The 23,226-nt window shown below is 36.3% G+C and overlaps 1 protein-coding gene and 1 long non-coding RNA gene across 8 annotated transcripts; one reads left to right on the forward strand and one right to left on the reverse strand.

Annotated features, from left to right (window-relative positions):
* Positions 1 to 282: 282 nt before the first annotated feature.
* IQUB (IQ motif and ubiquitin domain containing) lies at positions 283 to 21,077 on the reverse strand. 7 transcript variants are annotated; one of them, XM_071423758.1, is made up of 12 exons: positions 20,953 to 21,077; positions 19,636 to 19,898; positions 18,626 to 18,757; positions 18,343 to 18,518; positions 17,943 to 18,098; positions 15,378 to 15,588; positions 11,583 to 11,758; positions 7,068 to 7,238; positions 5,508 to 5,684; positions 3,894 to 4,142; positions 3,286 to 3,471; positions 283 to 1,035 (listed from the first exon to the last, which is right to left on the reverse strand). In XM_071423758.1, the coding sequence occupies exons 2-12, from the start codon at positions 19,862 to 19,864 to the stop codon at positions 874 to 876; spliced, it is 2,025 nt and encodes a 674-aa protein (XP_071279859.1). In that variant the 5' UTR covers positions 19,865 to 19,898; positions 20,953 to 21,077; the 3' UTR covers positions 283 to 873. The 7 variants fall into 7 exon arrangements, with proteins under 7 accessions (XP_071279859.1, XP_071279856.1, XP_071279857.1 ...); XM_071423755.1 differs by lacking the exon at positions 20,953 to 21,077 and adding an exon at positions 20,440 to 20,510; XM_071423756.1 differs by lacking the exon at positions 20,953 to 21,077 and adding an exon at positions 20,172 to 20,310.
* Positions 19,137 to 21,492, forward strand: LOC139588422 (uncharacterized). Its single transcript, XR_011678670.1, has 2 exons — positions 19,137 to 19,280; positions 20,131 to 21,492. It is a non-coding gene; the product is annotated as an uncharacterized lncRNA (long non-coding RNA).
* Positions 21,493 to 23,226: the final 1,734 nt, after the last annotated feature.

Raw genomic sequence — 23,226 nt, forward strand, 5'->3', positions numbered from 1 at the left:
AGGGAGTCAATTCAGTTTTCAGCTGTTTGCTGGCAAGTATGTGCCTATTTCTCCTTGTAAATGCTACTGCTTTTTCCTAGGTAGTTTCATCTGTTATAACAAAAGGCTGAGCCAAATCCACATCTTATAATAGAGGTTTCAAGAAGAACCTTGCAACTTTCTGTTGGATTTTTGGATTTACACCGTATGTTTTTCTCTGTAACTATGATCAAACATAAACTTTTTTAATTATGGGGAGAATTTACTTCTTCAAAAAATACAACCTCCTCAAAACTAAACATATTTCAAACAGTCTGAAATGTGTATTTCAAATTATGATATTTAAATTATAATAATTACAATCATTTCAACATCTTGGATACAATTACATGCTGGCAGTTCTTCTATGACCATCTATATGAGCAACAAAATGTAAAGTGGTTCTTTTGCACAAATGTTTGCAGGGCAAGGTGGCTATATCTGGAAAGCTACATATATTCCATTGTTCTGTAAGAATCCAGGGCTTGAGGGGGTTTCTGCCTTATGTGCTTAAGAGAAGAAAAATAAATTTAATACAGTGCTATAGTATTCATTTTCTAATTAAAGGGTGACAAAAAATTAACAGAATTTGCCCAACAGGAATATTACGCTACAGACAGAATGTTCCAAGCAATTCAGGAATACACAGAAAAATAATCATTGCTCTAAAAACTGAGAATTTACAAAGCTCTTTAACAACATTTTATTTTTTTTAAATGAAGTTACAAAACTTGAAACACAGTTAAATTAACAGATTGGGATCAAATTATTTTATCCTAAGAAGTTTATTTTGATGTTTAATACAATTAGGGTATTGATGAAAAAGTATATTTCTTTAAAATCTAGGAATTTAGTTCACTTCTTTAAGTTTGAGGAACTATTTTTTTGGTAGGAATTTGCATTAGACTGATTGTTACTTCTATGCAAAAATGATGCCATCGCAGGAATTCGAGCAAAGTAGTTTTTTGCCCGGATATGCTTTTGTTCTATTTTGTAAATAAATGGAGCTTCGTAAGTCTGAAAAAAAAAATTCAAATACCATAAATACAATTAAGATATCTAAAAATATATGTGTTGCTTCATATTTTAGACATTATAAATATTTCAACATATTTTAGAAATTATAAATAGTGATCTTTTAATAAACTAAGGCAGATCATTTATTTGTATGTATACATAATGAAATATTTTGTAGTTCTATAGTACTATCTTATGGACCAGTAGTGAAAATTTCTCCTTGCGAAATATTAGTCGTGTTTTAAAACCAGAGTAACTTTTTTTATCCATTCAGGATTAAACTTACTTATTTACTTATTTATTTATTTCTGGTGAGAACATATGCACTTACATTTGAAAATTAAATAAGGCAACACTTAGATAGCAACATTTGCAAGGAGAAGATGTAGGGGCATTCCTTGATAAGAATCAGAGTAGTTATTTTCAACTAATCATGGCAGCAAGTATTTTGCAGCATTTCAGTCAGCACTTGCATGCAGTGGTGACATTTTCCCAAGTTCCTAGTTATTATTAGTAGTTTGGATGATGGAATAAATAACCAGAATATTTAATTAAAAAAACCTTTTGTGATTGCTGTAGTCATCACTTTGAATAATTGCTTTAAAGTAAAATCACTATGAATAATTGCTATTGAACAAAAGGCTTAAGAGGCCTTTTTTGTTTTGGTGAATGAAAACAATGATTCAACTTACAACATTCTATCTTCGCCTCATTTCCCTTATTTCACACTCTTCATTTTATTCTTTTGAAGAAGAAAGTTGAGTCCTCACTACAACTGATTCACATCCAGATTTGTTGCAAGAGCTAATGAAAATACCTACATGGTTTTTATGTAGGCTTGTGTAGCTTACCTGTCCTGACCTAACTCCCCCCCCCGCCCCCCATCCACTGAAGCCCTGGACCTGATCAAATTCACGGCATTTCTTTGACTATGACATCCAGACTCATGGCATCAAACCAGAGAAGTGCTCCATCAGGATCTTTGCCTGACATAGTGCTGGTAACAAATTTATGGGTGCTGAGGAGCATCACTAGATTCAGGTTGTCTGAATAGCCTTCTTGACTCACAGTGAGTGAGGGGAGCTAAGAAAAAGATTCTCAGCTTGAAACTGATTTTACCTTCTAAAGCTAAAGCTCACATAAACATGTCTGCTTGAAGACACACACTGGGCACTCACACACAAAATATAATGGATTGCAGAATTCCTTTTGCCTTTAAAATTCCCTGATACATTTCATCCATAAAGCAACACTTCAAAGAGAGCAATTAATTTGCTCTGTTTAGTTTGCTCTTAGGACTTCCAGAAAGAAGAGCAATACATAACAGCTGAAGCTGCATTTTTGATGCACATATATTGTGTTAAAAATTGAATCAAGAACACCCAAAACAAAAGAACACTAGGCAACAATGAGTGCAGATCACGACTTATAGAAATCAATAACCTGGAACTGAAAGGCTTAATAAGCCATTATTAAGTGCAGGACAAACACAACTCACAGGGTTCTCCTGTGCCTTACAAAACTAAATAATCTTAATATATTATGTTCAGTGGAGAGGTATTTCAAAGACTACCATGTTTAGATATGGAATTTGGGAGGATTTGTGTAAAAATCCAGTTTTGATTATGAGTTTAATGCAGTCCTAAGTGGTTTTAATTCAGAAGAGAAATTATGCCTCTATTGCTTAAATGCAAACTATAAGGTTACATTGTAAGGGATACTTAGCTGATACTTATGTAAGAAAGTAGTGACAAATTTTATGATGACAAATGGACAAGTTATAGACAAGGAACCATTCTTCTTTTTGATGAGAAATTTAGAAGACCAGAAACTAATGAGGCCAGAGCATGTCCAAGAGCACAGGCACACAATGGACACAGTATTTATGGTTAGTCTTTAGAATGCTTTTCATCCAGCCTGGCTCTTGTCTGCTCTGATCTGAAGGAAGAGAGCATGCATGGCACTGTTCTCAGCAGGCAGCATGGGTGAGGCCACTCAGCTTCTTGCTTTTCAGGAGGGAGAACTGGGGCAAGACAGAGTTCAGGTACATGGAATGCGATGGACATGCCAGATGCCTTCTGAACTACTGTCTATTCTGTTTAATAGTACTGCAATCATTTAAATAGTCACAATGAGCCAATTCAAACACAGACAAGTGTAATGACTAAATTTGGCCCAACATAACTAGTCACAGGATTCTACTAAAACATAACATAAATACGGTAAAAAATAAAGCCCATTGAAATTTACCTTCTGAAGGTTATGCAGCTTAAGATGTGCATCTGCCTCTTCTTTAGTGAGGAGAATAGTGTTCCATGGAGACCACTCATGTTGCTTATCCCACCTGACCATAACCAACTCATACAGGTCACTGCAGGCACTGAGAGCTGACTGGCAGTTCCATATGTTCTCAATCAGGTACTGCATATCTGGAAGCTGAAATAGAAAACAGAGTTAAAAAGGAAAGAAGCATGTTTCATCCTACAATTCTTGAACCCATGTAAAAATACAAATAAACCTTTGGGTTAAAAAAAAAATCTATGCACATGTCATATGATCACTTGATTAAAGAGCATCTTGATATACATATATATTTTTTGCATAATTGTTGGAACATCTGATTCTTTGACCTGTCAGCTAGACTTCTTTTAGTGTACAGCTTGCAAACCCCCTTTTAAAGCACACCTATGCTTCAAGAGCTTAAGGGCTGCTTCTTTATGGTGTGGAACATCACATATCACAGGAAGAAGCTGTAGCTTTTAGCCCGTTTCTCAGTCTGTCCACAACATACACAAAATAGAGGACATATAGTCAAAGCCGCTGCTTACTATGAGTTGCAGTGCTCTTCCCAACAGTACCTGAACTAAGAAAACAATTTTACTATCATCCTGATAATCAACTTCAGACTTCCTGAGATTTTCCAGTATAAGTCTGTACTTGAAATATGCTTCTCGTTTCCGAGCCTCATTATCAAGCTGGTAACAGGAGCGACATCTGCCAATGGTGTGGGAACTTGCAGGAATGGGAAACTCAGAAGGTGGTAAGTACTTTTCACAGCTATGACAGAAGTAAATGTTTTTATAAAGTGTTAAGGGATCTTGTGGAACCTAAAATTAAAAAAAAAAAAGTTAATTTACCACAGGGTACCTTTGTATTACTTGTATGTTACTCAAACACTGTCAGGATAAGTCTTCCATATCTTCATGCAAGTATTTTCATATGTAAAAGCTAAAGTATTTATTTAAAAATACCCAATAAAGTGCTGTGATTTTTCCTGGATAGGATACCAAGAGAAACTGTACTTTCTTACTGCATTTGCTAAAATCAGTTATATAAATCAGTCAATTCATTTTTAAGCTATATGAAGATCCTAAAATTTATGTTCCAGTGCTCTTCCTGGTGCTTTTATGTATGCAGATTGTCAATTATTCTGGAAAGATGACAACACAGAGAAAACAGAAACTAAATTCTCCACATTTTATTTTTCATGTAGAACCTGCCCTTTATGACAAAGATAAAACCTTGAGATTATGGGCATATTAATATTTGGCATAAGAATACAAAATCATCAGTCCCACATGTCCAGAAACAACACATGGGAAGAAAATAGACTAAACTTGATAGTGACCTCCTCATCCCCACACTCCTTCATGGGTTCTGAAAAGAACGTAATGTAGTCTGTGCAGACGGATTGAGTCTGTAACTGGACAGTTTGAGTAGTCTGATAATCTTCAGTCTCTGCTAATAAACCTAGTGTAACATTAACTGTTAGTTGGTTCTAAATCTAACATCTACGTCTGACAGATTCTCTACTCCTGAGATAACATTGACCACTGTATGAGGAATGCTCTTCTGATAGATGCAAAACGGACATTGCTACTTAGAGCAGCAACATACGACAGTGATTCATATTTTTATTTGTAATATGTAGTCAGAAAAGAAAAACACTCACACAAAACTAACCACATCTTCTTCACACAAAGTAGTAAATGATTCTGCAACAGAAGCCTGGAACAGTTTTTGCTTAGGTGCAAACTCACTAGACATTGACATGGGCTATGCTCTTCCTTTCTGGATGCACGGCATGCGGCCTCTTGACCAGTAGAAAAAACACAACTTCATCTCTCAGTATACTGATACTGCTTTGCTATTACATTTTGCTGATACCATTCCATGAGATCTACCCTTTATAGCTTTCAGATTTTTTATTTCAGACACAAGAGTTCCTGGGCTCTCTCAGTGCTGTCACCCACTTGTCAGGTGCTTATGACCATGTCTATGCCCCATGCTTCCTAATAGGACAATATAAATTTATTTGTGTGAAACCTATGTACTTGCTACATTTTACTTCCTGAGGAACTCCTCCATGAATTCTACAGCAAAATGCAAAATAAAAAACCTTTCAATATTTTCCATCCCCCTTCTCTTTAGTTCAATGGCCACTATGTCAGGCTGCAAAATAAGAATAATACCTTAATTAACCCAGCAACTTGAGGGTTAAACTCTGGAGTTTTGATATACTGGAGAAATAATGTACAAATTCTTTTCCTCAGTCCTTCCAAGTTGCATTCTTTCACCTCTCTTGACATAAGATCAATTTCCCTGTCAATTAATGCCACTATTTCCTGGGTTAATTTACATTCATGTTCCTGGAAAAAAAAAAAAGAGAGAAAAAGGAAAATAAAGTGCACAACCATAAAGAAGAAAACAAACAAAATCATTCAACAAGACATGAAAGCAACCTATGGGATCTATGGACATTACCATTCATACCTCTGTATGTTCATATAAGAACATGTTCACAGAAGAACTCGTTAGTCTCTCAGGGAAAAAAAATCTCCAGGGAAACAACTGTAGAACTACAAAAGTGAGAATGCTTACAGATTCTGTTTTAAAGAGCCTGTATATGTATACCAAAGCTGTGAGGAACTGTAAGCCTGGAAGCACTAAAAGATACTTAGCAGAGGTACTCAACAAGTGCAAAATTTTAAGTCTTCAAAAGTCCAAAGAAATATTTCCCTAAGAAGCTTCCTTTGGCTATGAGATTGGAGGTGTAATATGGATGGGTTTAAAAAAAATGCCATAAGAAAACCCAAAAAATCCACCACACTAGAGGCATGGGGGACTTTGCCTGGAAATTAGTCATTTCAATATTTCTAATGCTTGGCAGGAGATTCTCCAGAGAGAGAGACATAAGAGGTGAATGAGTTCGGTGATTTCTCAAAAGAGAGTGCTAATTTACAGAAATTCACTTGTTCACTACAGCAATATTGACTAGTGTTAAGATGGGCAAGAGTTCATAAACCAGAAGTGTTCTCAATGCCATTGTGACTTTAAATCAAATACTGCCACTACTAAAACAAACAGCAAGATGCTTGTTTGCTTTAATAAGACCAGGAAGCAGCATTCTATTCTAGGCTGATGTCAACAGTATCATCCTGAAAGGACCTTGAAACTCATTCTTTTTGTACATGAGTAAATAAATAAAACCTATATGAAAGACTAAAAAAAATGCAACCAGCATCTAATTCATTGGGAACACTAGCAGCAACAGCGGCAGCAGGCAAAGAGAAGCAGAAAAAAATCAGTATTTGCTACCCATAAAATTGGTAATCCAAGCCAACAGATAGATAAGGTTCTAAACAGATATTTCAAAGAACTGAGAAAAAATTAATGGTAGTTGCCACATATATCCCTGCCACAGTACTCATAAGATTGATATTAAGTAGGAAACAAAACTTTGTACTAAAATTGTATTATGTATTAATATACAAAGAAGTCTAAAACCACGGGGTTAAAATTCGAACACAACCTGAAGACAAACATGCACATGATAAAGTGAAAGATGAATTTAGAGTGTATCTGGAATTTAAATTACACTCACACACCAGATAGTGCATGAGGGTCTCTAGCTCACCATCATGGCACTTGTCTGCCAGCAGCAGCACTGCAAATGAGTCAACATAATTAAGTGACAGCACCTTTGGAAAGTACAGCTTCAAGCTAAACATAAATAGAAAACTAAACCTTACCTTCACTGTCCATTTGAGTGTTAACAGCACAGATATCCTCTCATCTTTTGGGATGTCCTTTAGGTTAATGCTGCGGTAGATTTCAAGTAGTTCTTTGCCACGGAGTGAGTTCTGTGTATCCATTTCAGTGATTTTTCCATCAAATGCTTTCCACCTCCTAGGTTGTGCACACTTCAGAAACAATTTGTAGAACTCTGAGCTATTAAAATCTGACCACCAGCTGAACAATTGCATTATGTTACATCAAGTTTTATCAGAGCAAAGAAGGACTTAACATTAATGCTTGACTAATGCAAAAGGCTAATTCTATTGCTGATATTGATACAGCACCTCTTCCACCAAAGCAAGCATTCAATTACATACTTTATTTAAAGCAGCAGGTCATGACAATTTTGACTTACAGGATAAAAAGCAAATAATATTCTCCTACAGGGATATGCTCTACTTCTTTAAAGTGAATTTACTGACAGTAGTGTTAGAATACATTTGTTTTGTATTTCACTTTGCAGTCATAAATCCCATCAAACTATCAGTAAAAATCAATGGGTCTGTTGACTGTGCAAAGATTGAAAATTTAAGACCTTAAAGTCTACTGCCATAAAAAGTATCTCCAGGGAACTGTTCTATTTATACTAGTTGCAGAGAAGGATAGAAGGAATACAGTTTGTTAGAGCTAGGGCAAGCTATGTGTTTATAGTTTACCAGACACTTCACCTAGCTTCTTGTTTGCTAACTTCACCACATGCCATATGCCTTGTGCTTCAATTATCTCTTTGCACATCTTTAACTTTCATAGACAGTCAGAAGTTCCATGATGTCACCTGCCCCACAAGATCTAAAAAGTACAACCATTTTCTTCATTTTCTTCTTTCCAGAAGATGGGTTCTGGTTAGAAATAACTGTTACATAAAGAGACAGGTGTCCAATTCCAATAGAAAAAGAGTTTTCAAAAGTCTCTCCCAACATTACTTAACGCTATTTCCTTCTCTTAATGGGGAGAGGTACTTGAAACCTCTTTCTATGTTTCAATTATTCTCTTTCACTATATTTGGAACTTAAGTACTCACTAACACTCACGAAGTTCACCTTGCAGTCTCAGTGTGACCTAACAACAGGAACACTTTATGCAGTATTCACATGCCTAGTAGTTTTCTGGACATGATCCCAGCATTGACACAATCATTATTTTGATGAAATAGACTTGATATGGTGATAAGTAATAAAAATATCAAGAATATTTAGACAGCTGGAAGATACATGATTAGTTATCACTACAATGAAAACTTTTCCTCACTTTTAAATAAATAGGTAAGGAAAAGAAAGAAAAAATAATTTTAGAAAGGATTTAACATCAAATTAATGACACTAAATTACATTATCAGTGGGGGTAGAAATCTAATTAAAGGAGATATTCTTAACAGCCAAAACTAAGAAATGCAATAGCAAAACCAGACATTTGCTAAAAAAACCCCAAAACAACCAACCAACCAACTCTTAATTACTTGGTGAAATCTTGGAATTTCCGCAAAACTTGAGCAAGGCAGTTTTTTCTCTGTCATATATAGGGAGCATTCTATTGTAGGTTCATTTTGTTTCACTATCTTTGTACAATACTAGAAATTCTTTAAAAAACCCTAAAATAAAACCAAAACTCCACACTTTGTAAACAATGAAATTCAGACCAACTTAGAAGGTCTATCATACTGACAATCCTTTGTATGTTAGACTGGGACAAATCACTCTTTTCCATATAGTAGTCAATTCAGTACTGACATTTGATCCTTGTCAAGGAAATCACTTACAATAACAGAGAAAGGTCATTTGCTAATGCTAGGAAAAAATCAATGGCCAGGGTAGACCCTAAGAAATAGTCTTAGTAAAAGTAAAATCAGATATTTCTGATAATTTGCAGACCAAATAGGTGCAAGTAGACTTGGTAACCCATTCTTCAAATGACCCTTAATACAGACCAATTCTGTTATTATAATTATTTCTTCAAAAATAAATCTGTAACTTCTGTATTTTTTCTTACTACCTTATCATAGCTGGGTCTTACATTAAAAATTTTTTAAATGTAAAAAAAAAATACACAGCCTTCTACTGAAAAAAAAGAAAGAATCACAAGTTCTCTGGTTTCAGGACTATTTTTCTGTACTCCAGACTGACAGGAGAAAAACTAAAACTTTGAGATCTTCTGCCAGCTTTCTCTTGTCTTTCAGTCTGCTGGCAGTGCTGTGGAATTTACAATAATCCTGTTATCTGTATTACTACAACTACACTCTGCTGCTAATGCATGAAAGCAGAAAAAGTGCCTGAGGAGAGAAACACACCACTACAGAGATAGAGAAAAAGGTAAGTATAATCAAAAAAAATTCCATAGGATGTGTGCAGAAATAGTACAAGGCATGAAAGGTATGAACTGAGTGACAGTTAATAGTGACACAAATTTCTTTAAATATGATTGCTGTACAAAAGCTTAATCAAATACTTCCACTCCAAAGTACAAATGCTGAAGAAGAACAAGCTCAGCATAAAGAACCCCCTAGAACATAGGGCACACACAACCAGTAGCAACCTTCATAAGGGCACACATGCCTGTGGAGGTACATGCTTAAAGTAGCAAAGAAGGGAACAAAGGTTTCCATGGAGAAGCAACTTTCATGCCACATTGGCTATTGCAGCTTGCAGTCTTCAGATGTGAAAGATATTATTGCAGCTTTAACTAGCAAGTGTCCAGATCAACATTGCCAGCTCAAAGTTCAAGAAAAAAACAATAATCTCTAATCAAGCACTCAAAAATAAATTTCATACTGTAATTTAAAGTGCTTAAATTGCACTGTTACAGTCATAGCAAACCATCCATCTAATTTTGAGATTTACAAAATTATATTTATCTTTTATAAAAATGCAAAAATTTTTACTTTTTCTCCAAGTTAGAACTATCTCCATGTTAGAACAACACTCAAAATCCTACAGCTGACATGAAAAAAACATGAAACATTGCACAGAATGTGCAATAGTTCAGAAGCTCAATAAATTTCAAAACTAAAAAGATTACAGTCCCTTTCATGAAAAGCATAATTTATACATTTAAAGTAGGAATAAATAAATTATTAGTGACTGCTTCAGGAAAAACAGTCTTTCCACTTGTCTTTCCACTGTTTGGAAAGACAAAATATCAGTTGTCTCTCATGTGTCTCCTGATTCTCCAAACATAAACTGTCACTGAGAGTTCTTGTGCTGAAGAACATTTTGCTTCTGATTCTAGATGTAAGAAAACTGCACAGCTTGTCAGAATATGTGCTGGAAGCAATTTGTACAGGTAGGACACAAGAAAACAGTCCTTATGGAAAAGTAACGACAGAGTCAGTTAAAAGAGAAATATATTTGCTTTGACTGTTCCACGCTTCTTTTTCTAAGAAGGTAACAGAACAGATTGTAAGTAGAAGAAGCAAACATTAAACATAGAAATGATTCAAGGCTCTGAAAATAATCCTAATTATTTGGTTTTCTGGTTTTTTTTTTCATTCTTGAAAGCAGTAAGACAGAAAACAGTCATACCACAGCAATAAATGCGGTAACAGTTCCACCAACATTTCAGATAAGCAACTTGTTCATAATGAGAAATTGAATACATTTTATCAAATCACATTTAGAGTACAGTTCCCCTGCATGAGTAATAAAAAGAATGGAAAAAAGTCTCTTTTGGACAAAACCACCATTTTTACTTTTAAGCACTCAATAGTCAAAATTTTAAAATAACAATAATAAAAAAAATTAGATAGCTAAAAACCATTTCTGTTGCAGTATTTATTTTCATCATCATGTCATAGATTTTGAAACTAAACTATTACTTTTTTCCAATGGCTGGACATCTACCTAAAAGGACAAGGGGCTTTTTTGTATTTTACATTAAGATACCACTGAATTTAATGCCAATTTAAATCATTTTTGTGAATTAAAGAATTCTCTTTTTTTTTTTTATAAAGACTGAAGAACACTTCCCTTAATTATCATCCCCAAGATTATACAAGAATGAAATCTCAAGTTAAAGTTCTAATGGAACTAAAGTCAGTGATTTAATAACTGAATTCAACATCAGATTCAAACTCTTCTCTATACAGGGAAACAGAATAAATGCTTTCTTTAAAGACAGACATATGATGACCAGAGGCCTATTATCATTTGGGAAATTAATTAAAAATTTACTTCCTGAAGGATAACATATTTATGTTATTATAATTAATTATATGTATTGTTTGTATTTTTTATAGTTAACAGCATTAGTTATCCACTGTTCAGCCTTCAGTTGGTCTGGCAGTTATGAAATTCTCAGCTTGGAAAAAAGAAATTTACTGAATTGTATTGACATGAACAACCACATAATTTGGTTATTTATAACATCTGCATTCACATGATTAACTGTTAAAAACTACAAAAGGTATTTTTGTACCTTGCAGGTGTTTTTTCTGTTCCTGTACTTTAATGTTCTTTATGATCAGAGTAATTACTGACCTTACCCAGAAAGTGCAGTATTGCTTTTTTTTGATTCTCCAGATTGGCACTTAATTTGTGCATTCCAATGCAAGCAATGAGCTCTGTCTCTTCTTCCAGAAGTGCATAAAGTGCTGCCTTTCTTTTAGCTCCAGTAAGAGTTCTGTTAATTCGCTCAGTCTCCTCCTGCATCCATACTGCAGATACAAATATTTTCATGAGATGCTTTCCAGCAAAATTTCTGCTTTCATATTTAAGAAACAACATAATTGAATTTTCTTTCAATATTCACTAAAACTCAGTTTCCATTTTAGGGAATTTATGGTTATAGCTATTTTCAATACATGCAAGATGGCCTAGAAATGAATGTAAATTATACAGATGTTCTGTTATAGTATGTGTGTGTACATCAACTCCAGACTGCCAATTTGTACTCCAAACTCAAGGATGAGTAGGAGAAAAAAATCTGTATGTGAGAAAAAGGATTTAGCTCCTGTGGAAATGTATGATGAAATGGCTGCATCTTACTGTGGTACCACTAGTACTCAGTGCTGAGAATATTACTGCTTCTCCCTGCATAAATGAGTAAAAGCTAAAGAAGCTTGAAGTCCTCCAAAACTGAGATAAAACTTGACTGACAGTCACATTTAGCACTTCAGGTTTTACACTGGATATTGCAGTGGTATCACCTTTTGCCACCCAAGGCAGATGAGAACACATTAATAACTTGACATAAAGTCATTGCTTTACTCTCCCTTTCATTTTCTATAACATAACCCTTCAAGTGGGTGAAAGTAGTCACAGAAGAAGCCACAGGATGGTGATGAGAGCAGCACATGGATCAGTACATGCTGCATAAGAATCTGACCCCCTGACACTTTTGCTGCCAATATAGACACTGCATGGCTTTAGAGAAATCTGCCTCTAAAATCAAACTGTGTTTACTGCCTTTGCATATCCCATAACAATTCCTGGCTTCTCTGAAAAGTCTGATCTAGTTCAAATACCTCTAGAGTTTTGTAGGGAATTTTATAAGATCCAAAATTTCAACATTCCTGAAGAATACCTCAAAGTGTTGTTATCATCCCAGAACGGTTACGCAAAAGCAAAACCCAGAGTAAAAAAAAACCATTCAATATGTGAGGCACTGAAAAAGCCTGTAACATCCTGGATCAGGGAAGATTAGAGGCAGGAGGAGGGAAAGGAGGAAGGCTTATTTTCTGCCTGTGGCTTCTTATCTACAACACCTTGTTTTCCATTTTTAAATATTTCAATTCATTTCCTTAAGGCTCTCCAAGCTGTAATATGACAGCTGTCTGCTAAGTTCTGAGAACCCAAAGATATATATTTTAAATACAGCCAATTCACCAAACAACAGCATTATACAGAATTATTTACATGAAGCTTTATTATGCCTGAAGGGGGCATAATAATGCCCCCCAGCAACTTCTAAGGTGGAGCAATAAATACAGTAAGCAATTTTATACATTCAGAAATGAAAAAGCTGCCACTCACCATTGATACTCACCTCTTGATTCCCCATTTACCTGCAACCAATCTAACCTCCACTTAGATTATCTGTTCTGCAGATTATCTGTCTGCAGAGATTTTACTCATTACAATTTTTACTCCACTGTTTATAAAGTAAAATAGTTCATACTTTTCAAATAAATAATAAATGCCTATGCAGACATGCTGCATATATAGATAGACCTCATTTGCACTATATAGTCAACAGGCAAGTTCTTGTACCACCAGGAATTGCTTGTACTGGCTGACCCTGTAATAGTAACCCTGTTGTGATTACAGCAATAACCTTCACAGATCCCTGGAGGACAATAGTCTCATTCTATTACTGTCACAATGATTTAGCTTGTGTAAATTGTTGGCACTATAAGAATGCAAAATTGTTTCAGATGCAGGTAGGAAAAAAACCCCAAGTTGCTAGAATCATTAAGCTCTATTAAAATGAAGAGCATAACTGCAAATCTCCATGAAGAGTAGCAACTACTCAACACCAGTTAACAAAAACTAAACTGTAAGATGGATACAGACCATTATATTTAACAAAATAGTAAAAAAAAAGCCACTTCAAATACTGGAATTTGTTCTCTTCTGAAGTGGCATATGTTTTTTTCAGGTTGACTAGATATGAAATTCCTGAACACGCTTGGCTGAAACTTTTATTTTTTGTGAATCCAAAGTCATTCAATTAAGCAAGAGACACTTGCATAACCACAAGTTTTAGATCTAAAAATATCATGAAGATCAGCACTCTTCCATAATTTCAACAGGACTTGGTTTCTTCTACTGCAAGTAAGACTTTTCACACTTAAAAAAAAAATCAGATGTGAAATAGTAAGACTTCTCATAAGTGGCAAGGAAAAAAGTACTAATTGAGTACCTTGGCTTTTGATTACTTAGTCAGGTACAACTTGAAAAGGGCTTGATTCTTGGGAAGTGAAAAGCAAACCATCTACAAAGAAAAAGAGGAGGGGGTAGACAACCTCAAACAAGCCACAAATCTCATGAAGATACCATTCCAATAACTGCAAAGCTCAAGACAAGCAATAATTTTTACAATTGTCACGAACAGTGATATTTATAAATCAGTTATTAATTCAGACAAAGCCACACAAAGTATGACAGCACTAAAAGATTAGTGTGTAACTTGGGAATTTTTGAATCGTGATCCTAAGCTCTATGAATAACACATGCCATCAAATTTATGCTCAGTTTACCACTGAAGAAAGAGCTGAGATGGTTTAAGGCAGGGCAGGTGGCTTTGCAATGAAGCAGGTCATCTCTTAGGTCAGCTCTGCTACAGGGACAACAATATCCAAACTGGTAAAGAGCTAGACCATAAAGCACTGTAGCTGAGATAACATAAGAATTGTTACAAGTCACAGTACAAACCTCTGGTTTAAAAGAGGCAAGGCATTGTAAAAAACCAAAATTTGTCTTGCAGTTTCATTATATGCTGCTACAAGTGCACAGCTTTTGACTGTTTTTGTTTTTCCAAAGGAAAAACAAAAGTTTTTTGTTCTATTTGCACCATTGCATTCTTGTAAGGTTTTATGTCAATTATCTGCAGTATTCACATTATTTTTCTGAAGAAGTTTAGAGGTGCTTGCCTGTATTAAACATCATCTACTCCAAGAACAGGAAATGTATGACTTTCAGAATATCCTGCAGAATCCCTAAGAGATTTTTAAAATTTTTAAAATGTTGACAACACAGTTTTATGAAACATGGAATGAACTAGGAAGGAGAAAAAGCATCAGTAGAGGACAACTAAGACAAAAGGAATAACTTCTTCCTAATATGTTGTAAAATTCTGTACAAAAATTCTTCAGCATCTTAAATGTAGAGTGAAAGATAAAAGCAACTCTGATCTAAAAAAACAGTCTTTTGTTCTTCTAGCTGACCTTAACTTTAGACATAAATAAAAAATGTTAATAAAACTGCCAAAGAGCACTATTCTATAAGCCAGTTGTTTCTAAAAAAAGGTGTACTGGTTTTGGCTGCAACAGAGTTAATTTTTAGTCACAGCAGCTTGTAAGGTGCTGGATGTTGATAACACAGGGATGTTTGGTTATTGTTGAGCAGTGCTTACAGAGCATCAAGGCCTTCTTCCTGTTTCTAGTAATACAAGAAAGTAAAATAATTTTACAATGAAAAAGTAATTTTACAATGAAAAAGATTCCACTGACAAGCAGAAAAAAAAATCTATAAAAACATGTAAAAACCCGAAGTTTGTTTCAAACAAACTGTACTGTTTTGTTGCTTTAAGGATATCCCTTTAAGAAAACTTACATTGCAAGTCATGGTAGAGTAGCTCAAAGTCTTCTCTTGTTTTAGGGTTCAGTTTTTTCTCATACTCCCTCCTCAATTTTTCTTCTTTCTCCCATTTTTTCTGTAATTCTTCTTGTGCCTCCTGTGCCAGCCTTAACCTCCTTTGTTCCTTCAGATTTTGTACTAAATATGCAGCATGCCAACGACGGAAATACTTCTGTATTACTATTACCTATATGTGATACAATACCAAAGAATCGTGAATTTAAAATAAAACAACAGAGGATTTTGAAGTGTAGTATTATTTCTTAACTCTTCTTTTCTTCAGCTCCCTAACTACATTTTCCAAGATTTTTCTTGTACTGAAACTAATTTAAATGTTACAAAATCAATCATGTACTATTAGTTTAAGCACTAGTATGATTACTCAGTTAGGTAACTGCAGGAATTTACCCAGTGAGTACAGTAGATAAAATAGGTTCAAATAATCAAATCAAAATATAAACTACTATTTAAATATCCATTTTTCTTTTTCAAATCTCCCCTTAAAAATGTATTTTGCCATGCACTGTTTTTGTTCTTTGCCTTATCTTACTGCCAATTTACAGAGTGGAAATGTAGACACATTTACAAAATTTCTTTTAAATTTCTAGTTACAAAAATCAACACATAGACACAATATCAACTGCATTTTATTTGTGAACAAATAATGAAAGTGAAATTTCTAATGCTGTTATGACAGAAATGAAAAAAGAAAATTAAATCATCGACCTTGCCAAGCTGTGGCTATTGAGGACTGGGGAAATGTCTATGATATGTTAAGAGAGGATACTGCACAAGCCTCAGCTTCTGCTGGCTGAGTTAGTACTTGCACTACAAACAGTTCAGTCAGATCAATGCCTTGAGGTACCAAACATTGTTCAGCATCAAAAGCTATCAAGCACAAAATCATACTAATACAGTCCCCCTGTCTCTGGTAATATCTTAATCTTAAACTTGAATATGTCTTCAAACAGTATTTCAATATGGACCTCTACAGCACTGTGCAAATCCATCAATGTGAACCAACACCAAGCTGACATCTCTCTACTGTGCATTATCAATTACCTATAGACACATTTCAGATTTCCATAAGGGTCACTAAAGACCACAGTAAAACATATTGGTAGTCCTGAGGAAATTACTCCCTACTTGGGTTCCACTTCTACAAGATGCACATTGCCATCAGCTAAAGCTGACTGATTTAGGAAGTTCTTACTCTCACAGACATATTCTATAAAAAATCCTTTCATTAGGATCTTTTCTCCTGAGAAGCTGAAAGGCCTCAGAATCAAAATGTAAACAATAATTATCTGCTGCTGTGGAATGCAACAGGTACATCTTTGATTGGTCTCATGTGGTTGTTTTAAATTAATGGCTAATCACAGTCCAGCTGTCTTGAACTCTCTGGTCAGTCACAAGATTTTATTATCATTCCATTCCTTTGTATTCCTTTCAAGCCTTCTGATGAAATCCTTTCTTCTACTCTTTAGTGTAGCTTTAATATATCATTTTCTTTTAATATAATGTATATCATAAAATAATAAATCAGCCTTCTGAAACATGGAGTCAAGATTCTCATCTCTTCTCTCGTCCTGGGACCCCTGCTAACACCACCACATTTACAAGAAAACTTTTGCCCAGAAAACTTTAAAGATCTTGCCAACCATGTCAATACAATTACCAATACAATTATTCTACTTAGACATTTGGGGAATCAACTGTTTCTCCATTCAGTTGGATTCAGACTGTCCATTTCCAGCAATCAAATTAATAACTAGAGCATTTACAAAGCAGTGCCTCATCTAACACAATTTAGGGCAGACTTGAGTTAGATGTGAGTCACAGAACACATGGTTTCCAAAAAGCAGAGTGGAAGGCTTAAATGGCATCCTCTGCACAATGAACATGCAGAATCTGTAATATGAATTGCCTTCATGAGACAACTCAGTGCACCAGAAAACCCCACAGACCCACTGCCTGTGTTTGAACAGCCCATTTCTACTTTAGTGTCAAAGCAGGGATCTTGAACAGAATCCAAAATGGATCAGCTTGCACAAGGTAACCTACTAAGTCTGATAAAAAAACCCCAACCAAACAGACAAGGAACAATAATAGATTGTTCTCAAAACTTAAAAGCTTGAATGCAGATCTCCTAAATCCTAACCCAATACTGCACTTATTTCAGGCCATACATTAAGCATGTATCTTAGGGTTATTCCAAAGAGATCATGAGAATGTTGTAAGAACAAGCCTGTTTTAATCCTTAATGCTCTACATGGGAACTTAACTGTCACTGTGAGACAGAAAACACTAATTTCAGAATTCTTAATATTTAAGAGATTGCAAGGTATCAAATGTCACTAAAACCCCAGAGCAAACACGCACTTCCCCTGTATCTGAAAGATTACAAAAGATGAGCATAAGAAGACATTTTACAGTTCACTTTGAAATTCCATCTTTGAACACTCTGAACACTCATTAAATATTCAGATAACCTTCACAATTCATTATTTTACCGATAGTTTCAAACAGATAAGGACTTACTGCTTCAACTCTACGTTTATGGTATTCCTCTGCTGTAAAATACTTTCCAGGAGTTATTAGTTTGTCAGTCATGTTTGATACATAAAGGCCAGTTTTAGTCATCTGTGTCGATGTTGTATTTCTTGTTTGTTGTCGCGTATTTTTTTCCACGGCCGTCTGGGGAAAAAATGCATGTCAGATTAGAAGCAAATACACAGAGATTTTTTTTTTCCTCCTTACAGTAAGTGGCAAAATTAGCTATTTGCAATAAAAATCACAAGAATAATGATATTTATCTATTAAATACTTTCATTTGCACATTTATCTCAGATTTACTTCCTCTTTCCTATCAGAAATAGTGCCAGCATTCTATTCCATTTGGCAAAAACAACATTCTTAAAGGACATTACAAAGCCTTTACCTGTGTTCCCCTACAAAATAACTGAATTCCTTTGTCAGGTCGTTTTTTGGGTTTTGTTTGTGATCCTGCATTATGAAATTCCACTCCTGTTGACATATTCCTAAATCCACCCAGAAAAGGTTTATTATAGGTAGGTCTTTCAACTTTTACAACTACTTCTTGAAATGAATTTGAACCTGTTAAAATGGAAGTTCCAAAATAAAAATATTGCTTATTTCAGTAACACATCTAGATTAGACCATATTTACATATGTATTGAAAAATGTGCAAAAGCAGCATTTACCTGTTTCTACTCTGACAGTTATGACATCAGGCATGTGGTAATCCTGTTGAATGACTTCTCCAGGGAAACATTCCTGATTCTCAAAATTAGGCCAAGTCTTCCTAGGTGTTACATTATCCTTAATCATGCTTACTAAAAACAAAACCAAAATTCATTCCTGAGAAGCTTCTCAAAACAAACAACTCTTTCAACTTTACCCTAGAATGATTTTATTGTAACACTGCAACACAGCATAACCATCATTTTTTCAACTAAAAGACAGTCTATTTGAAAGCTGAAATAGTATTATCATAAATTTTAAAGGTGGTATCTAATATACCAATACTAATATATACTAATATACTAATATATCTAATACTGCCATCACATAAACATATTCCTAGCCAGCTTCTCAGAATGGGAGCAGATAAATGCAACCTAGCCAAGATGAAAGTAGTCAGGAGGTCCATACGAGGAATTGTTATTCACTGTGCTCAGGTGCTGAACAGGACCTGCTGTGTTCTGCTCTGAAGAACCAAGAAAATGGGGTCCTGTATTAGGAAGAGGAAGTGACTGAAGACATCCAGAAGACTGAAGAACAGGTGTAGGAAATGTAGGAAATGATGGAGTATTTGGAAGACTGCAGGAGAAAGACAAGGAGAAAGAAGGGTGGCAGGTAAGTTACATGGGAATCTAAGAAAGGTAAAATAGTAAGGTGATTTCTAGAATGTTGGCTAAACTGTTAATTTAAATGCACATACAAAATATGTATACCTACTCATACACATTTCTGGAAACAAGGATCATTCTATAAAATGCCATCTAGAAATGACTACTACAGTTTGAGATAAAGAATACATTCCTTACCTTTGGAGTATGTTTCAAATGAGAATTTAAAAGGTACTGCAGGACCAAATCTCAGCAAGCATAAACAGAATGAGGGTGTGTGGGAGTGCAAGAAGCTATAACCAAGTTGAATAAAAAATATCTCTTTAAACCATTAATACCCAACATTTTAACAACTTCTTTACCTGTCATTGTCCCCTTTTCTGTACTCTGTGGTAGTACTGAATTTTGAGAAGGAGACTGCTGCTTCCAGCCCTTCTCTGATTGTGCAGTGCCTGCAGGTTCTGGAAGCAGAGGCTTTTCTGCTGGGTCCCCAGCCTCTCCGGCTGCTTTTCCTTGTGAGGATGCAGGTGATTGCTCGGCACCTGATCCTTCTGATGTAACAACTTCAAAGCCATCTGATGCATCTTCCATTTTCTAAAGCATCAGTTGCATGGTTTTAACCTTCCTGGAACAATAATCACAGGATCTATTATAAATTGCATGCTGGCACATTTCTACTACCAGAATTATGTCCTGAAAAGCTTTTCCTGTATCTAATTCCAAAAGGCCTATTGAGAACAGCATGAGCTGTTTGCTTCCACCAAACAGAAAGCACTTTTGGCTGGTGTTTACCAAAGGCAACACTCCAAGGCAGGTAGCCGGCACAGTTCTTTTTATCTCTCGTTCTCTGCCTACAGAACAAGATGGTCCAAGGGGTCATTACCCAGAGACAGCACACCTTTACGGTTTTCCAAGTTGCCACCGAAATTATACGGGCTGGAAGAGTCCTAAGTCCATATTCCTGAGCATAGAACCACAACTAAACCCGCAGGATCCGGGACGCAGCAGCTCGCGGCGGGAGCCCGGGGATGCCAAACGGCTCAGGCGGGCGGGCCCCCGGCACAGTGCGCACCGGGGCCGGGGGTGCGGCCGCCGCTCGGGACACGGCTGGGGCCCCCACACCCACCCTCCCGCCCCTGCCCCTGTCCCTGTCCCTGTCCCGGCACCTCCCGGCCCGGCGCTCCGGGCAGGCGCTGCTCGGCCCGGCGGCGGCGCGGTAGCCACGGCAACCGGGCCGGGCCTCGGGGAGCAGGAGCGTGCGCACTGGGAGCGGGGCCGGGCCAGGCCGGGCCGGGCGGACTGAAAAGGCCCCGGGGACCAGAAGGGTCGGGAAGAGAGGAAAGGGAGGCGGTGCAAAAGGATGAGCAAGTGCCCTGCTTCCCTCCAGCCCACAGCAGCTGCACGAACTCGTGCTGGCCTGGAGCGGCCCCAGTGCCGGCCCGCCCGCAGGGGCCGTGCCCGCGCTGTGAGCCGGAGCAGGGCGATGAGAGCTCGTACCAGCCCATAGCGGCAGCAATGTATGAAAACACCGGTTTTCCTTATATCCTTCTGCTGCGGATAATAGCAGAAGTTGTACTAAAGCCCCAGAACTCTTGGATATCGAGAAAGGGTGTTGTGTCTGAGTGTTGGCAGCCTTCGTGCCACACACCGTCCCTTCCGAGCTGCGCGGCAGTGCCTACCCGCGACATGGCTTGTGCCTAATCGTGCTGCTCTCCTGGAGGGTCCGTGGCGTGAGGCCTGAGGCTGGTAACTGGAAATTAAAGACTTACAAATCAGAATGAAAACCATACGAAATTGGATTTCCTGGTGTTTGAGGTGCCATTTCTGACACAACTCCTGCAAATGTTTTCAGCATGCTACAAGAAAACCGAGTGGACGGTCACATCACAGAACTTTCAGATGTGAAATACACAGTTCTGTGTTGCAATTCCAAGAGAATGCTGAAAGAAAGCCTTTCAGCAGGCATTGAGTTCAAATGGATACTCAATAATTGTATGCCAGGATCATTGTTACCATGTTTCCCAGACATTGTTTGCACTTGAACGTGGCCTGCTCCGCATCTAAAGGACAGAAATTTCCCATTACTACTACTAACGCTGTTTTTTCTAAAACCTTGTTTGAACTCCCAGAATAGGATCACCATTAATCCTATAGAAAGATACTGTCATTTGTGTCACTTTGTCACTTTTCTATAGTTGATTAAACATTCAAGCTCATTTTCAAGTTGCAATGATTTTTCATTATTTCCCTAATGAAATAGCATATAAGCTTTGAATATTAAAATAATAAAAAGCAGCCTTCACTCATCTCCTATTGGTTTTGGTTTCAGGTTCAGAACACAGCCACTCAGGATAGGTTAAGCAGCACAGATGGCAGGTTAGGAATTACAAAAACCTCAGTATTTGCTCTGCTCTCATGATGGGAAGGTTGTTTTTCTGGTGTAAAAGGCTGTGTCTCTGCTAGGGCCCATCCTTGCAGATAAACCACTTTTTTATTGACATGACTTCGATGTGATGATCTCAATGTTTTAAAGATCTAAACTTTGTTAACTCTACAGTTTGCAGCGATTTACCTTACTACAGATTATAAAATTAGATTACAACAGATTATAAAATTCTTTGCATCATCATGTATTTCCAACAATTAAAGGAGAAAAATCAAGCAACATCATTAGTTAGCCTTCAAATTATACCTTGCTAGCATATTCCTCTCAGAATAAATTAGGACCTGTATGGAGGACACAGATGCGCATTTGTGAAAGGAAGATGAGAGTATGTTTTCATTTGTGAAACTCAGTTTTAAAAGGCCATATATCAAATTTCAGCAGCAGTGGGCCATGAAAAAAACTTCCTCTCCCCTGGAGGACAATTAATAAGCTTATAGGAGAACTGTTTTAAATCACATGACAAATATATCTTTAGAAGTAGAGAAAAGAATTGAACAAGTTCAGCAAATGTCTCAGTTATGGAAGAGTAGAAAGAATTCCAATTGTTGCTACCATATTCTGGAAACTCCTTCTCCCCCTACCTCCAGTATTTCATGTCTCTATCATTTATACTAGACTTTGTTTGTTGTACTTTTTATTTATTTATTTATTTATTTTGATTTCTCTCAGGTCAGCTCAATACTTATTACCAAAAACCATTAATTTTCATTACTCATGTGACAGCATTGGCCCTCATTCAAGTCTGTAATCCCTTACTATTTCTCATGTGAAAATTGTATTTGTTGACTTTAGCAAAGTCCTCTTCTGGAATGCCATCTAGTGGTTTTACTTAGGAAAAGACCAGCTTCTATCTTGGTCAAGACTGAAAAATCCTTCAAAACCAAACAATAAAAATAAGTATTTTTCACTTCTTAATTTTTCAAAATTTAAAATATTTATGTAATTATAGTAATGATAGTTGGAGGGGAAAACCCAATGCTAAAGAATGCACTGAAAATAGTTTCTGTAGTGAATACCTTGGGAATACTGGTTTTCTCTTCTATTGACCTACCCCCAAATACCATTGCATAAAATATAAATTTGTAATTAATCCATTTATAATAATCATGTCACAAGTAAATTTATAAGCCTAAAAACTATGAAAAAACAGCTGTGACCAAGTATGTTGTGTAATGTTAGTAGTGCATATACAAATGCTTATTAAACTGCAGATTTTTGTGATATAGCTATATTCCTGTCTTTAAACTTGCAGGAATGTTGCTAGTGGTCTTGAAAAAAACATCAGTAAAGGCAAACCTGCACAGTACCCTTAGATCTAGTTTGGACATTTTGTTCGGGATTTATAAGATTAAATCTCTAAACATAAGATTTCAAAAGAATCACAGAATATCCTGAATTCCCAGATCACAGAATATTCTGAGTTGGAAGGGACCTGCAAGGGACCATCAAGTCCAACTCTTAAATGAACAGCCCATCCAGAGACTGAACCCACACCCTGGTGTGATTA

This window comes from Agelaius tricolor, unplaced genomic scaffold (assembly GCF_023055355.1).
Source record: "Agelaius tricolor isolate 1412-34295 unplaced genomic scaffold, bAgeTri1.0.p SCAF_3, whole genome shotgun sequence".
In the NCBI taxonomy this organism is placed as follows: Eukaryota; Metazoa; Chordata; class Aves; order Passeriformes; family Icteridae; genus Agelaius; species Agelaius tricolor.